General features: G+C 32.5%; 1 protein-coding gene across 1 annotated transcript; it reads left to right on the top strand.

The window, feature by feature from the left end:
* Positions 1 to 10,819: 10,819 nt before the first annotated feature.
* Positions 10,820 to 11,389, top strand: LOC139871519 (uncharacterized). Its single transcript, XM_071859218.1, has one exon. It carries the CDS (start codon positions 10,820 to 10,822, stop codon positions 11,387 to 11,389), a length of 570 nt encoding a protein of 189 aa, XP_071715319.1.
* Positions 11,390 to 17,031: the final 5,642 nt, after the last annotated feature.

Raw genomic sequence — 17,031 nt, 5'->3', positions numbered from 1 at the left:
AATATTAATGCGACAGAGGCACAGGAAGACCCGAAGCTTGTTACGGGTACGTTTCTTATTGACAATAAATCTGCTTACGTTTTATTTGATTCGGGTGCGGATAGAAGCTATATGAGTAGAGATTTTTGTGCTAAATTAAGTTGTCTATTGACGCCGTTGGATAGTAAATTTTTACTCGAATTAGCAAACGGTAAATTAATTTCAGCAGATTATATATGCCAGAATCGAGAAATTAAACTGGGTAGCGAAATATTTAAGATTGATTTGATACCAGTAGAGTTAGGGAGTTTTGATGTAATAGTTAGCATGGACTGGCTGAAGAAGGTGAAAGCAGAGAACGTATGTTATAAAAATGCAATTCGCATTGTACGAGAAGAAGGAGAACCCTTAATGGTGTACGGAGAAAAGGGCAACACGAAGCTACATGTTATTAGTAATTTGAAAGACAAAAACTAATAAGAAAAGGTTGCTATGCTGTTCTAGCATACGTCGAGAAAGTACAAACTGAAGAAAAGAGCATCAATGATGTTCCCATCGCAAAAGAATTTCCCGATGTATTTCCGAAAGAATTACAAGGACTACCTCCACATCGATCTGTTGAATTTCAAATAGATCTTGTACCAGGAGCTGCACCAATAGCTCGTGCTCCTTACAGACTCGCACCCAGCGAGATGAAAGAACTGCAAAGCCAATTACAAGAACTTTTAGAGCGTGGTTTTATTCGACCAAGCACATCACCGTGGGGAGCTCCTGTTTTGTTTGTCAACAAGAAAGATGGTACATTCAGGTTATGTATCGACTACTGAGAGTTGAACAAACTTACCATCAAGAACCGCTACCCACTACCGAGAATCGACGACTTATTTGATCAACTACAAGGTTCGTCTGTTTATTCAAAGATTGACTTACGTTCCGGGTATCATCAAATGCGGGTAAAAGAAGATGATATTCCAAAGACTGCTTTCAGAACACGTTACGGTCATTACGAGTTTATGGTCATGCCGTTTAGTTTAACTAATGTACCAACTTTGTTCATGGACCTTATGAACCGAGTGTGTAGACCATACCTTGACAAGTTTGTCATTGTTTTCATTGATGACATACTTATTTACTCAAAGAATAACCAAGAACACGGTGAACATTTGAGAAAGGTGTTAGAAGTATTGAGGAAGGAAGAATTGTACGCTAAGTTTTCAAAGTGTGCATTTTGGTTGGAAGAAGTTTAATTTCTCAGTCACATAGTGAACAAAGAAGGTATTAAGGTAGATCCGGCAAAGATAGAAACTGTTGAAAAGTGGGAAACCCCAAAAACTCCGAGACACATACGCCAGTTTTTAGGACTAGCTGGTTACTACAGAAGGTTCATCCAAGACTTTTCCAGAATAGTAAAACCCTTGACTGCATTAACGCATAAAGGGAAGAAATTTAAATGGAAGGATGAACAAGAGAAAGCATTTCAATTATTGAAGAAAAAGCTAACTACGGCACCTATATTGTCATTGCCTGAAGGGAATGATGATTTTGTGATTTATTGTGACGCATCAAAGCAAGGTTTCGGTTGTGCATTAATGCAACGGACGAAGGTGATTGCTTATGCGTCTAGACAATTGAAGATTCACGAGCAAAATTATACAACGCATGATTTGGAATTAGGCGCGGTTGTTTTTGCATTAAAGACTTGGAGGCACTACTTATATGTGGTCAAAAGTATTATATATACCGACCACAAAAGTCTTCAACACATATTTAATCAGAAACAACTGAATATGAGGCAGCGTAGGTGGATTGAATTGTTGAATGATTACGACTTTGAGATTCGTTACCACCCGGGGAAGGCAAATGTGGTAGCCGACGCCTTGAGCAGAAAGGACAAAGAACCCATTCGAGTAAAATCTATGAATATAATGATTCACACTAACCTTACTACTCAAATAAAGGAGGCGCAACAAAGAGTTTTAAAAGAGGGAAATTTAAAGGATGAAATACCCAAAGGATCAGAGAAGCATCTTAATATTCAGGAAGACGGAACCCGGTATAGGGCTGAAAGAATTTGGGAACCAAAATTTAGAGATATGAGAGAAATGGTACTTAGAGAAGCTCAAAAAACCAGATACTCAATACATCCTGGAACGGGAAAGATGTACAAGGATCTTAAGAAACATTTTTGGTGGCCAGGTATGAAAGCCGATATTACTAAATATGTAGGAGAATGTTTGACGTGTTCTAAGGTCAAAGCTGAACATCAGAAACCATCAGGTCTACTACAACAACCTGAAATCCCGAAATGGAAATGGGAAAACATTACCATGGATTTCATTACTAAATTACCAAGGACTGCAAGTGGTTATGATACTATTTGGGTAATAGTTGATCGTCTCACCAAGTCAGCACACTTTCTGCCAATAAGAGAAGATGACAAGATGGAGAAGTTAGCACGACTATATTTGAAGGAAGTCGTCTCCAGACATGGAATACCAATCTCTATTATCTCTGATAGGGATGGCAGATTTATTTCAAGATTCTGGCAGACATTACAGCAAGCATTAGGAACTCGTCTAGACATGAGTACTGCCTATCATCCACAAACTGATGGGCAGAGCGAAAGGACGATATAAACACTTGAAGACATGCTACGAGCATGTGTTATAGATTTCAGAAACAGTTGGGATCGACATCTACTGTTAGCAGAATTTTCCTACAACAACAGCTATCATTCAAGCATTGAGATTGCGCCGTTTGAAGCACTTTATGGTAGAAAGTTCAGGTCTCCGATTTGTTGGAGCGAAGTAGGGGATAGACAGATTACGGGTCCGGAGATAATACAAGAAACTACCGAGAAGATCATCCACATTCAACAACGGTTGAAAACCGCCCAAAGTCGACAAAAGAGCTACGCCGACATTAAAAGAAAATACAAAGAATTTGAAATTGGAGAGATGGTCATGCTTAAGGTTACACCTTGGAAAGGTGTTGTTCGATTTGGTAAACGGGGGAAATTAAATCCAAGGTATATTGGACCATTCAAGATTATTGATCGTGTCGGACCAGTAGCTTACCAACTTGAGTTACCTCAACAACTTGCGAATGTACATAACACTTTCCACGTCTCAAATTTGAAGAAATGTTTTGCTAAAGAAGATCTCACTATTCCGTTGGACGAAATCCAAATCAATGAAAAACTTCAATTCATTGAAGAACCCGTCGAAATAATGGATCGTGAGGTTAAGAGACTTAAACAAAACAAGATACCGATTGTTAAGGTTCGATGGAATGCTCATAGAGGACCCGAGTTCACCTGGGAGCGTGAAGATCAGATGAAGAAGAAATACCCGCATCTATTTCCAGAAGATTCGTCAACACTTTCAACAGCTTAAAAATTCGGGACGAAATTTATTTAACGGGTAGGTACTGTAGTGACCCGAACTTTTCCATGTTTTTATATATTAAATGAAATTGATATTTACATGATTAAATGTTTTCAACATGTTAAGCAATTAAACTTGTTAAGACTTGATTAATTGAAATAGGTTTCATATAGACAATTAACCACCCAAGTTGATCGGTGATTCACGAACGTTAAAACTTGTAAAAACTATATGATGACATATATATGGTTATATATATAGTTAACATGATATTATGATAAGTAAACATATCATTAAGTATATTAACAATGAACTACATATGTAAAAAACAAGACTACTAACTTAATGATTTTGAAACGAGACATATATGTAACGATTATCGTTGTAACGACATTTAATGTATATATATCATATTAAGAGATATTCGTACATCATAATATCATGATAATATAATAATTTAAAATCTCATTTGATATTATAAACATTGGGTTAACAACATTTAACAAGATCGTTAACCTAAAGGTTTCAAAACAACACCTTACATGTAACGACTAACGATGACTTAACGACTCAGTTAAAATGTATATACATGTAGTGTTTTAATATGTATTCATACACTTTTTAAAGACATCAAGACACTTATCAAAATACTTCTACTTAACAAAAATGCTTACAATTACATCCTCGTTCAGTTTCATCAACAATTCTACTCGTATGCACCCGTATTCGTACTCGTACAATACACAGCTTTTAGATGTATGTACTATTTGTATATACACTCCAATGATCAGCTCTTAGCAGCCCATGTGAGTCACCTAACATATGTGGGAACCATCATTTGGCAACTAGCATGAAATATCTCATAAAATTACAAAAATATGAGTAATCATTCATGACTTATTTACATGAAAACAAAATTACATATCCTTTATATCTAATCCATACACCAACGACCAAAAACACCTACAAACACTTTCATTCTTCAATTTTTTTCATCTAATTGATCTCTCTCAAGTTCTATCTTCAAGTTCTAAGTGTTCTTCATAAATTCTACAAGTTCTAGTTTCATAAAATCAAGAATACTTCCAAGTTTGCTAGCTTACTTCCAATCTTATAGAGTGATCATCCAACCTCAAGAAATCTTTATTATTTACAGTAAGATATCTTTCTAATACAAGGTAATACTCATATTCAAACTTTGATTCAATTTCTATAACTATAACAATCTTATTTCGAGTGGAAATCTTACTTGAACTTGTTTTCGTGTCATGATTCTGCTTCAAGAACTTTCAAGCCATCCAAGGATCCTTTGAAGCTAGATCCATTTTTCTCATTTTCAGTAGCTTTATCCAGAAAACTTGAGGTAGTAATGATTTTTATAACATCATTCGATTCATACATATAAAGCTATCTTATTCGAAGGTTTAAACTTGTAATCACTAGAACATAGTTTAGTTAATTCTAAACTTGTTCGCAAACAAAAGTTAATCCTTCTAACTTGACTTTTAAAATCAACTAAACACATTTTATATATCTATATGATATGCTAACTTAATGATTTAAAACCTGGAAACACGAAGAACACTGTAAAACCGGACATACGCCGTCGTAGTAACACCGCGGGCTGTTTTGGGTTAGTTAATTAAAAACTATGATAAACTTTGATTTAAAATTTATTCTTCTGGGAAAATGATTTTTATTATGAACATGAAACTATATCCAAAAATCATGGTTAAACTCAAAGTGGAAGTATGTTTTCTAAAATGGTCATCTAGACGTCGTTCTTTCGACTGAAATGACTACCTTTACAAAAACTACTTGTAACTTATATTTCCGACTATAAACCTATACTTTTTCTGTTTAGATTCATAAAATAGATTTCAATATGAAACCATAGCAATTTGATTCACTCAAAACGGATTTAAAATGAAGAAGTTATGGGTAAAACAAGATTGGATAATTTTTCTTGTTGTAGCAACGTGAAAATTGGTAACAAATCTATATTAATTATATCCTAGCTAACTTATATTGTATTATACATGTATTCTAATATATTATATAATCTTGGGATACCATAGACACGTATGCAAATGTTTTGACATATCATATCAACCCATGTGTATATATTATTTGGAACAACCATAGACACTCTATATGCAGTAATGTGGGAGTTAGCTATATAGAGTTGAGGTTGATTCCAAAAATATATATACTTTGAGTTGTGATCTAGCCAGAGACGTGTATACACTGGGTCGTGGATTGATTCTAGATAATATATATCAATTTTTTTCTGTACATCTAACGTTGGACAACTAGTTGTAGGTTACTAACGAGGACAGCTGACTTAATAAACTTAAAACATCAAAATGTATTAAAAGTGTTGTAAATATATTTTGAATATACTTTGATATATATGTACATATTTGTTATAGGTTCATGAATCGATCAGTGGCCAAGTCTTACTTCCCGACGAAGTAAAAATCTGTGAAAGTGAGTTATAGTCCCACTTTTAAAATCTAATATTTTTGAGAGGAGAATACATGCAGGTTTTATAAATGATTTACAAAATAGACACAAGTACGTGAAACTACATTCTATGGTTGAATTATCGAAATCGAATATGCCCCTTTTTATTAAGTCTGGTAATCTAAGAATTAGGGAACAGACACCCTAATTGACGCGAATCCTAAAGATAGATCTATTGGGCCTAACAAACCCCATCCAAAGTACCGGATGCTTTAGTACTTCGAAATTTATATCATATCCGAAGGGTGTCCCGGAATGATGGGGATATTCTTATATATGCATCTTGTTAATGTCGGTTACCAGGTGTTCACCATATAAATGATTTTTATCTCTATGTATGGGATGTGTATTGAAATATGAAATCTTGTGGTCTATTGTTACGATTTGATATATATAGGTTAAACCTATAACTCACCAACATTTTTGTTGACGTTTTAAGCATGTTTATTCTCAGATGATTATTAAGAGCTACCGCTGTCGCATACTTAAATAAGGACAATATTTGGAGTCCATGCTTGTATGATATTGTGTAAAAACTGCATTCAAGAAACTTATTTCATTGTAACATATTTGTATTGTAAACCATTATGTAATAGTCGTGTGTAAACAGTATATTTTTGATTATCATTATTTGATAATCTACGTAAGGCTTTTTAGACCTTTATTGATGAAATAAAGGTTATGGTTTGTTTTAAAATGAATGCAGTCTTTGAAAACGTCTCATATAGAGGTCAAAACCTCGCAACAAAATCAATTAATATGGAACGTTTTTAATCAATAAGAATGGGACATTTCAGAACAAGACTCCCCGAAGGTGTCTATTCATTCGAGGTTGTCTAGATGACGAAAATGGTATTCTACTGTTTTTAATGTTCTTTTTAAACGTTTTAAATTTCTATCATATTATTATTTTTGTTTAAGCATGACTTAGCATGGTATAAATAGTGTTTAGGGCTATTATTTCACTCACATTATAATTATTTATAACGCATACAATTTTGAGACTAATATCAAATCACTATATACAAAATTTAGCTCATTAATATGCGCCGCCAAATAGAGTAACATTTGGCGGCGCATGATTTTCGATTTCAGATTGTGCTGAAATTGCTAAGACCGCCCTAAAAGAGAACAGGGAGCAAGACTCCCTGAAGGTGTCTTTGCATTCGAGGTCGTCTAGATGACGTAAATGATATTTTACTCATCTTAATGTTATTTTTAAACGTTTTAAATTTATATCTTATTATTATTTTTATTTAAGCATGACTTAGCATGGTATAAAGAGTTTTAAGTCCTATTGTTTCACTCACTTTATAGTTATGTATAACTAATATCATCTCACTAAATATAAATTTTGAACTCATTATTATGCACTGCCAAATAACTAATATCGTCTCACTAAATATAAATTTTGAACTCATTATTATGAGTCGTCAAATGGTGTAACATTTGACGGCGCATAATTCGGTTTTAGATTGTGCTGAAATTTTTAAGATCACGCTAAAAGAGAACATGGAGCAAGATTCCCAGAAGGTGTCTTGCCATTCAAAGTCGTCTAGGTGACGAAAATGGTATTTTACTCATTTTAATGTTCTTTTTAAACGTTTGAGTTTATATCAAATTAATTTTTTCAAGCATGACTTAGCATGGTATAAATAGTTTTTAGGCCTATTATTTCACTCACATTGTAATTATGTATAACGCATATAATTTTGAGACTAATATCACATCGCTAAATACAAATTTTAATTCATTAATATGCGCCTTCAAATGGAGTAACTTTTGGCTACGCATAACTTTTGATTTCAGATTGTGCTTAAATTACTAAGATCACTCTAAAAGCGAACAAGGAGCAAGACTCCCAAAAGGTGTCTTGCCATTTGAAGTTGTTTGGAGATGGTATTTTACTCATATTTATATTCTTTCACAAAGTTTTGAATTTCAATCAAATTATTATTTTTGTTTAAGCAGCATGGTATAAATAGTTTTAAGGATTATTATTTCACTCACATTGTAATTATGTATAACGCATATAATTTTAAAATTAATATCACATTACTAAATACAAATTTTAACTCATTAATATGCGCCGCCAAATAGACTAACATTTGGCGGCGCATAGTTTTCGTTTTCAGATTGTGCTTAAATTCCTTAGATCGCCTTAAAAGAGAACAAGGAGCAAGACTCCCTGAAGGTGTCTTACCATTCGAGGTTGTCTAGATGACGAAAATGGTATTTTACTCATTTTAATGTTCTTTTTAATCGTTTTGAATTTCTATCATATTATAATTTTTGTTTTATTAAGCATGACTTTGCACGGTACAAATAGATTTAAGGCCTATTATTTCACTTACATTGTAATTATGTATGACGCATATAATTTAGAAACTAATATCACTTTACTAAATACAAATTTTAACTCTTTAATATGCGCCGCCAAATGGAGAAACATTCGGCGGCGCATAATTTTCAGTTTCAAATTGTGCTAAAAATTTTAAGGTCACCCTAAAAGAGAACAAGGGGCAAGACTCCCTGAAAGTGTCTTGCAAGTCGAGGTCGTTTAGATGACAAGAATGGTATTTTACTCATTTTAATGTTCTTTTTAAACGTTTTGAATTACTATCACATTATTATTTTGTTAAAGCATGACTTCGCATGGTGTAAATAGTTTCAAAGCCTTATTTCTCTCACATTATAATTTTGTATAACGCATATAATTTTGAAACTAATATCACTTCACTAAATACAAATTTTAACTCATTAATATGCGTCGCTCAATGGAGCATCATTTGGTGGCGTATAATTTTGGTTTCATATTGTGATGAAATTCCTTATATTACCTTAAAAGAGAACAAAGAGCAAGACTCTCTGAAGGAGTCTTGCCATTTGAGGTCGTCTAGATGATGAAAATGGTATTTTACTCATTTTAATGTTCTTTTTAAACGTTTTGAATTTCTATCATATTATAATTTTTGTTTAAGCATGACTTAGCATGGTATAAATAGTTTTAAAGCCTATTATTTCACTCACATTATAATTTTGTATAATGCATATAGTTTTGAAACTAATATCTCTTCACTAAATACAAAATTTTAAAATCAATAATATGCGCTGCCAAATGGAGAAACATTTGGCGGCGCATAATTTTCTGCTTCAGATTGTGGTGAAATTCTTAAGATCATCCTAAAAGAGAACAAGCAGTAAAACTCCCTGAATGTGTCTTGCCATTCGAGGTCATCTAGATAACAAAAATGGTGAACGGTTGAGGGTGGAAGTAGCTGCTGATAAAAAGGGTCGATGTGGCAGAATGAAAGCAGCTGCTAGCAAGGATGGAGGCAGCCTATGAACAGTAAACCCTCATTCTTATAAGTAGGTAGATATACAATTTATAGAAAATGTTTTTCGCTTAGAAAAAAGATCTATTTCAAATATAGGGAGCTGCATTTTGTTCGTAAAATTATTTCGAGTTGAACGGTGATTACGGAGAAACCTAACTCCCGGTGAAAAAAAAGATAAATTCCGGTAAAAAAAATCTGGTGAGTTTTACATTTTAAAACTCCTTTATTGAATCGTAACATTCTTTATGAAATTGAATACTTACATTTTTGCCCCTAAGTTACTCTTCGTACCCCTGAATAGTTACAACTTTTACTAGTAATTAAGACTAACAGTAAGGAAGTCCTTTTCTTGACTTGGTCTGCGTTCATTATACCTACCCCCAGAACTTTATTTCAATCTCAAAAAGAAATGAAATCATAACTCTTTGCTTGTTATCCTCTTACTTACTAAGGGGTCTCTCGGGTCGTAAACAATTATAAGTTTTACCCTTCAAATATGACTCTTTATTTCCTTGCCAAAATGACCTAATCCCATATATAAAACGATCAAAATTAGCATGACTAGTATATATTTAAATTCTTGTCAAAAAAGACCAAATCCGATAATCCCATATATAAAACGACCAAAATTAGCATGACTATTAGACCTTCTCTAACCATAGCGTGTTAGAGTTGAAGTGCCAGAAACATGCCACCAACTGGTGGCTAACGTGGCGTGTTGGTGGTTATATGGGTCGGCGTGCTGGATGTTTACACAGAGAAAAATACTGCATGCAAGAGGTTTTTGGTCGACGTATAGGTTGATTATTGGCTTATTTCATTTGAATTCTAATACATATATTATACAAACGGTCTATTCGCAACGGTTATAATAAATAAATAAAACCTTTTTAATCTATAAATACAACACAAACATACTTTCAAAATTAACTTTCATTTCTCTATACTCTTCCGATTTCTAAACAAAACATTACTCCAAATGGATGCCTTTTTACACATTGTCGACGATGATTCTTTGGACGATGAAATTTTTATTAAATGTTATGCGCTCATGCGCCGAAGAGCTAGACCAAGAAGCCGGTGAAGGCTCAAGTTAGAGACCTCCACGAGCACCCCGAATGTATCTTCGTAGGGATCGCGAAGGTGCAGCTCAACATCTATGGAATGACTATTTTTCTGATAATTCTACGTTTCATGTCACAAATTTAAAAGACGATTTAGAATGCAATCACAATTATTCATGCGTATTATAACATGGTATATCTGAATGCTCTATTAATCCTTTACCCGCACTTTGAATTTTTTAAAGAAAAATACGACGCGTGTGGTCTTCAAAGTTTTAATATCTATCAAAAATGCACATCTGCGTTACGCCAGTTGGCCTACGGTACAGGAGGTGATATATGGGACGAATATTTTCATATGAGTGAGTAAACATCATTAAACTGTTTAGACAACTTTTGTTTGTGTGTTACTGATTTGTACCAAAAATAGTATTTACGAAATCCAATTTCACACGATATTTAACGGATATACGCATCGCATGAAACAAAACATGGTTTTAGGGGGATGCTTGGGAGCATCGATTTCATGCATTGGGAATGGAAGAATTGTCCTGTTGCATGGAAAGGGCAATACATAAGTGGTCATCACAAAAAACCAACTCTTATTCTCGAAATTGTAGCTTCATATGATATGTGGACATGGCACGCCTATTTTGGTGTTGGAGGTTCCAACAATGATATCAATGTGTTAAACCAATCACCATTGTTTGATTCTATTAATAACGGTACCGCTCCACCTTCATCATTTACAGTAAATAGTCATGACTACATGCATGGTTATTATCTCGCTGATGGTATTTATCCGGATTGGGCTACACTTATTAAAGCATATTCATCCCCAACTGACGACCCAGCTGCAAAGTTTACACGATTTCAAGAAAGTGAACGAAAGAATGTCGAGCACACATTCGGTATTCTTCAAGGTAAATTCAAAATATTACGTGTGCCTGGACGATCTTGGAAAGCCAAAAAAATGTCCCGCATTTTATACCCTTGTATTCTATTGCAAAACATGATCCATAAGGATAACGATTTTGCTATAACTTTACTCGACGAAGAGTATTTAAGAGAGCCAGAAAACCAACCTTTTTGTTAGGAATCGAAATAGTACTCGAGCAACACGAGCGACAATGATGTGTATAATGCACTTCATGCCGACTTAACCGAGCATATATGAAATCTTCCACCAAATTTATGCCACCATTTAAGGACTATTTAATTATTGTAATGCTTTTTAATGAATTTTTATTGTAATCTTTTATTTTTTAGGACTTTTATATTATTGTAATCGTATTATTAACTTTATGTTGTGTGATTTATTAAATTTATTTATTTTTTATAATTTACAAAATAATAATATAAACAATTAAAAAATATATTAAAATCAAGAAAATGAAAGAAAAATTAAAAAGAAATAAAAAATACTTCACCTATACCAAGCAATACGCAACTGAGCACGCCACCCATTAATCAGCAGTTTGTCAGCACGCCCATCAAGCATCCCACCCTCACCCAGCAGCACGCCAACACGTCTCGAAGGATTAAAGATGTTCTTAGTATATATTGAAATGAAATGAAATAAAATGAAGGTGAAAGGCACTTATGAAGATGAAGATATGTCATAGTAAATTCCTTAACTAAATTTAATGAAAAAATTTAACGACTATTAGAGTATTAGGTGAAGGACCAACCATGTAAATAATGTAAATGTGAATGACCAATTACGTAAAAAACATAAATGGCTGACTAACCTCGTAATCTATAGTTAATATTAAAATGCTATAATGATGACATCAGAAATCGTCATTTTCCTTTATTGAAAAAAATTAAAAAGAAAATAGAAATAAATCTAACCCACTTAGATGACATCATAAATCAATTAAAATATCTTTAATAAAAATAATTATTTATTAATTAACTTGATCCAAATAACAGAGATAAAAAAAGGCCACGTATTAGTTAATAGGATTATGAAAATTGGATTTATTTAACAAATATATCTATTAAACTTAAAAATCCAAGCAATAATCTCTATTATGCTAACTTGGGAAAAAAAAATCACGTACTTCATAGAAATAGGACGACTATTTTATTTTATTTAACAAAAAAAAAAAGGTATGTCACATTAATTTTTTGGTCAAATTTGTTGGATAAAATATGTTTTATAGTTATCATTATTAGGAAATCGTATTTTTACAAATTCCGTTCAACGGACGGGCTCATAAAAAAATTTAGTGTATGTATCTGTAGCAACTTCACCAGTTGCAAAATAATATTTGCGAAAATATATTAAACGGGTGCCAAATCATATTATTACATTTTCGTCTATCGGACGGGCTCATAAAACTATATATCTATACACCTATACATATGTAACGACCTGACTTTTTTGACTTATAATTATATTTTATACTTTCACGAAACTGCGTATTTGTGCGTATTGAGTTAGATTATATTCTGGGATCGTTATTTATGTTAATTACTTTCGTAATGCCTTGCAACGTTTTATTAAGTACTTAGTTACTTAACTTGATCCTCGAATGCATTTACGACCATTAGTGTCACTTATTGTTTAAAACGAGCTACGTACTTGGTACACGTTAAACTTTTGTCATAATTGGAATATTATGACTACGTAAACATAATTGTTATGTATTTATGACAATTACTTGGCTTGGTGGTTATTTTATTACGCTTAGTGTTTACTAATGCTCACCAGTTACCTTAATGGACTTTTACCTTAATGGACTTCCATGGCCCAACCTACTCAACTTAGTGGACTAATTAGTGGATTAATTAGCACATGTAATTAATAACTAGCCCATGTAAGTATTAAGACAAAATCCCTCATGCATGCTTATGTACTATACTTACAACATTTAACCCCACATGCCATGCCACCCAACATATTAACATCACCATTGTACCACCACCATGAAAAGCAAATGGTCGCCCCCCCCCCCCCTTTTGCTCCCAAAATCGTCGGCTATACCACCCCACCACCACCATTTCATTCAAACTTCATTCATTTTCTCTCAAAAACACACACACTTTTCTCTCTAGTTGCTTCTCACTCTAACTTTTCTCTCAAACTTTGAAGAACTTGTAAGTGTTCTTGATTTTATTTTCTTCTTTTTCTTCCTTATTTTCGTGAATCATCATCATCATAATCAAGGATTCAAGTTTTGTAACTTGAATCTTCATAACTCTTGTAAGATTCAAAGTTTGTTTTGAAAAGTTTTCAAGAACATGAAGGATTCAAGCTTTTTAGCTTTGAATCTTCATAATCTTGTTAGATTTAAGTTATTAACTTAAGATCTCTTTAATTGTGTTAAAAGATCAAAACTCATGTTTATGATCTTCATGTAGTTTGTAGATCCAACTCTTTACTTTATAGATCTTCAAAAAAGTTTGAAATACAAGCTTACTAGCTTGAGATTTCTCAAAAAGTTAGTTAAGATCAAAATTTATTAACTTATGATCTCCTTTAATTTGTTGTACCTTAGATTTGTGACTTGTGTTTTCATTAAACAAAAGATACAAGCTTACTAGCTTGAGATCTCATAAGTGTTGTTAGGTGTGACGATCGCTCTAAATCCACTTGGACGAACATGTCATTCATCGATTTCATTGCGAGGTATTTGACCTCTATATGATACGTTTTGTAAACATTGCATTCTTTTGAAAAGGCACACCATAAATGAATATTTAAATAAAAGGTTTTCGACATCTGATGATTTCTACAAAAAGACAATCACCGTAATATAATTATTTACAATAATACTTCCATTGACAATGCAGTCAAAATAAGATACATGGTGATGATTTGGTGAATGCAACGTTTCCTTGAAAAATATGCCATGTATGACTCCATGCACATAGCTTGTCTAACATATAAGCAAACAGCGGAAGACTTCTAGGGAACCTGAGAATAAACATGCTAACAAGTGTCAACACAAAGGTTGGTGAGTTCATAGTTTTAATGTTGCGCATAATCTGTATATAAAGGTGGATCACAAGATTTCAGTTGTTCAATCCAGAAACGTTTATCAAAATATTCTACGAAATTGAGCACCCTGGTAACTAAACTTAACGTATATATAATTTGTACCCTTTGTATAATCATCTTAATAATACACGCAAACCAACGTGTACGCTTCTCAAATAGCATACGTCCGTTAAAAGGCTAGTGCTCTAGCTCGGACGGGGATATCAAGCCCTATGGATCCATATACTACTACTCGCGCCCACCAGTTCTTATAACTGGCAGTTAACAGTTGCCAAAGCTAAGGGATTTTCGGTTCAAACTCAGTGTAGAATTTAGTATGTACTTGTATCCATTGCGTTTAAAATAAAGTGCATGTATTCTCAGCCCAAAAATATATATTGCAAAAACAATTAAAAATGGATCAATGAAACTCACCTTAGCAGCATATAAAGTCGTTCACCAAAATGTGATCGAAACTCGGATTACCAAATAACTGTAGATCTCAATCTAGAGAACATATGTTGGTCAATAAATTTCTATCAAGCTAGGTCAGGTCATAGTGTATCACAATCCTAATGCTCGAGATCGACATACAATAGTTATCCAAAGTCGTTTCAAAAAGTCAATTTTGACAATAGTTCAACAAAACAAGACGTGCCTTATATAAGGATTCATTTACTCGGCTGGTAATATTCAAAAATCCAATTTATCAATCTTACAAACAAGTAGTTTAAATATTAATTTCAGATTCAAAAGCAATTTCAATTAATGTCAATCATAATTCAGTTGATCATATCTTTTAATTCGTTCACCGAAATTACGCGATTTCTAAATGAAAAGTTATTGGTTTTTCGCCAGCTTTCCAAAAACATGCATATCATATACCTTTTATCAGTAATATATGTATTTACTTCGTGATTCATCATAATTGTTTAATGACAAAATTTAGCATACAAGCATGCATAAATATATATACTCGAGCACTAGACATGGATACACAATTAATATATAAAAGATAAAATATGAGTGCTTACGTATCAATATTGAGATTCAATATTGTAGAAAAGTACGTAGACGTAACGGAGATGATAAACACTTGGTTTGACTTGCGAATATTACCTACGAATATTACCCATAACCTCCATAGCTATAACCCATAATTTCCATAGCTCTATCCCGCTCGAAACCCATTTTGAAAGTGACACGTTCATAACCTCGTCGTAGTATTTTATGTATAATACTAATAATAACGATATCTAAAAATACTAATAATAATAATAAGATTAATAATAATAATATTAATCTTAATAATAATAATAATAATAATAATAATAATAATAATAATAATAATAATAATATGGAGGGAGTATGAGATAGATAGACGTGAAGAATGCATCATAAATCAGAAAAACGATCGAATTTATAGATGTGGCCAGATTTCAGACCCCATGCGATCGAATGGGTTTTATGCCTATTTCTCATGCGATCGCATGGCCCCAAAATCCAGCTCACAATTTTTTAACTTTTCGCTTGTCGACATATTTTTATATAATATATATAATATATTTAATTTAAATAATTAATTATATATTATATTAAATTCACATGCATAGTTGACTTGTAATTTTTATTCCGATAAGTCGTACGTCATCACTCGACTCATGTCCCGGTTCCGGTTTCTCGAACGCATTTTTGTACGCTTAGAAAACTTGCATTTTACGTTTCGTGTCACGTACCTTTGTCAAAATATAGCCTTAAATTATCCCTAAACTATACCACTCAAAGTATATCTTAAACTTTCGAGTATTTTGGTTATTTACTTCTATAAATTATTATCTCACTATTTGTTAATATATATATATATATATATATATATATATATATATATATATATATATATATATATATATATATATATATATATATATATATATATATATATATATATATATATATATATTAACAATTCGTTTTATAACCAGTTTAATATTATATTTTATATATTTTCAATATTAATATATACGTTTTAAAATACATATCACAAGTTATTCATATATCTAATTCCAACTGTTAATATTCCTTATTATTGTATGTCTCCAAATTACGTTATTTAAACAAACACTTTACCATTTATTTAGAATATCGTTAAAAATGAACGATTTCCCAAATCAACGTGGACCTCACAACAGAGACTCGTAATAATATCATAATCTTTAAGGGACTCAATAAATATATTTTAATTCAATCATTTGGCATAATCTTTTAACTCCGTAGTTAAATATATCAATCAGATAATCAAACCAATAAGGTTAATGCGCAGTATCGTTTTCATAACACTTTGTTACGTATTCAAGTTATAGTATATATATGTATCTATTTACATATATTTGTTCGCGAATCGTTGAGAACAATCAAAGGTATTTGAATAGTTCATGAATTTTAGGATTCAACTTCATAGACTTTGTTTATCGTGTCGGAAACGTTAAAGATTAAGTTTAAATTTGGTCAGAAATTTCCGGGTCATCACAGTACCTCCCCGTTAAAGAAATTTTGTCCCGAAATTTGAGTGAGGTCGTCATGGCTAACAATAAAAATGTTTTCATGACGAATATGTGTTGATAAATAGAATTTTTATCATCGTTGAATAATATGGATACAAAAAATCCAATTACTCGAAGCGTATGAGGGAAGTTATCGTAATAGAGTGAAATGGAGAATAGAGATTCGTCTTATCTCTTGACGTAGTAACG

Source organism: Rutidosis leptorrhynchoides, chromosome 10 (genome assembly GCF_046630445.1).
Source record: "Rutidosis leptorrhynchoides isolate AG116_Rl617_1_P2 chromosome 10, CSIRO_AGI_Rlap_v1, whole genome shotgun sequence".
In the NCBI taxonomy this organism is placed as follows: domain Eukaryota; kingdom Viridiplantae; phylum Streptophyta; class Magnoliopsida; order Asterales; family Asteraceae; genus Rutidosis; species Rutidosis leptorrhynchoides.
This window is presented reverse-complemented; position numbering and strand designations above follow the sequence as displayed.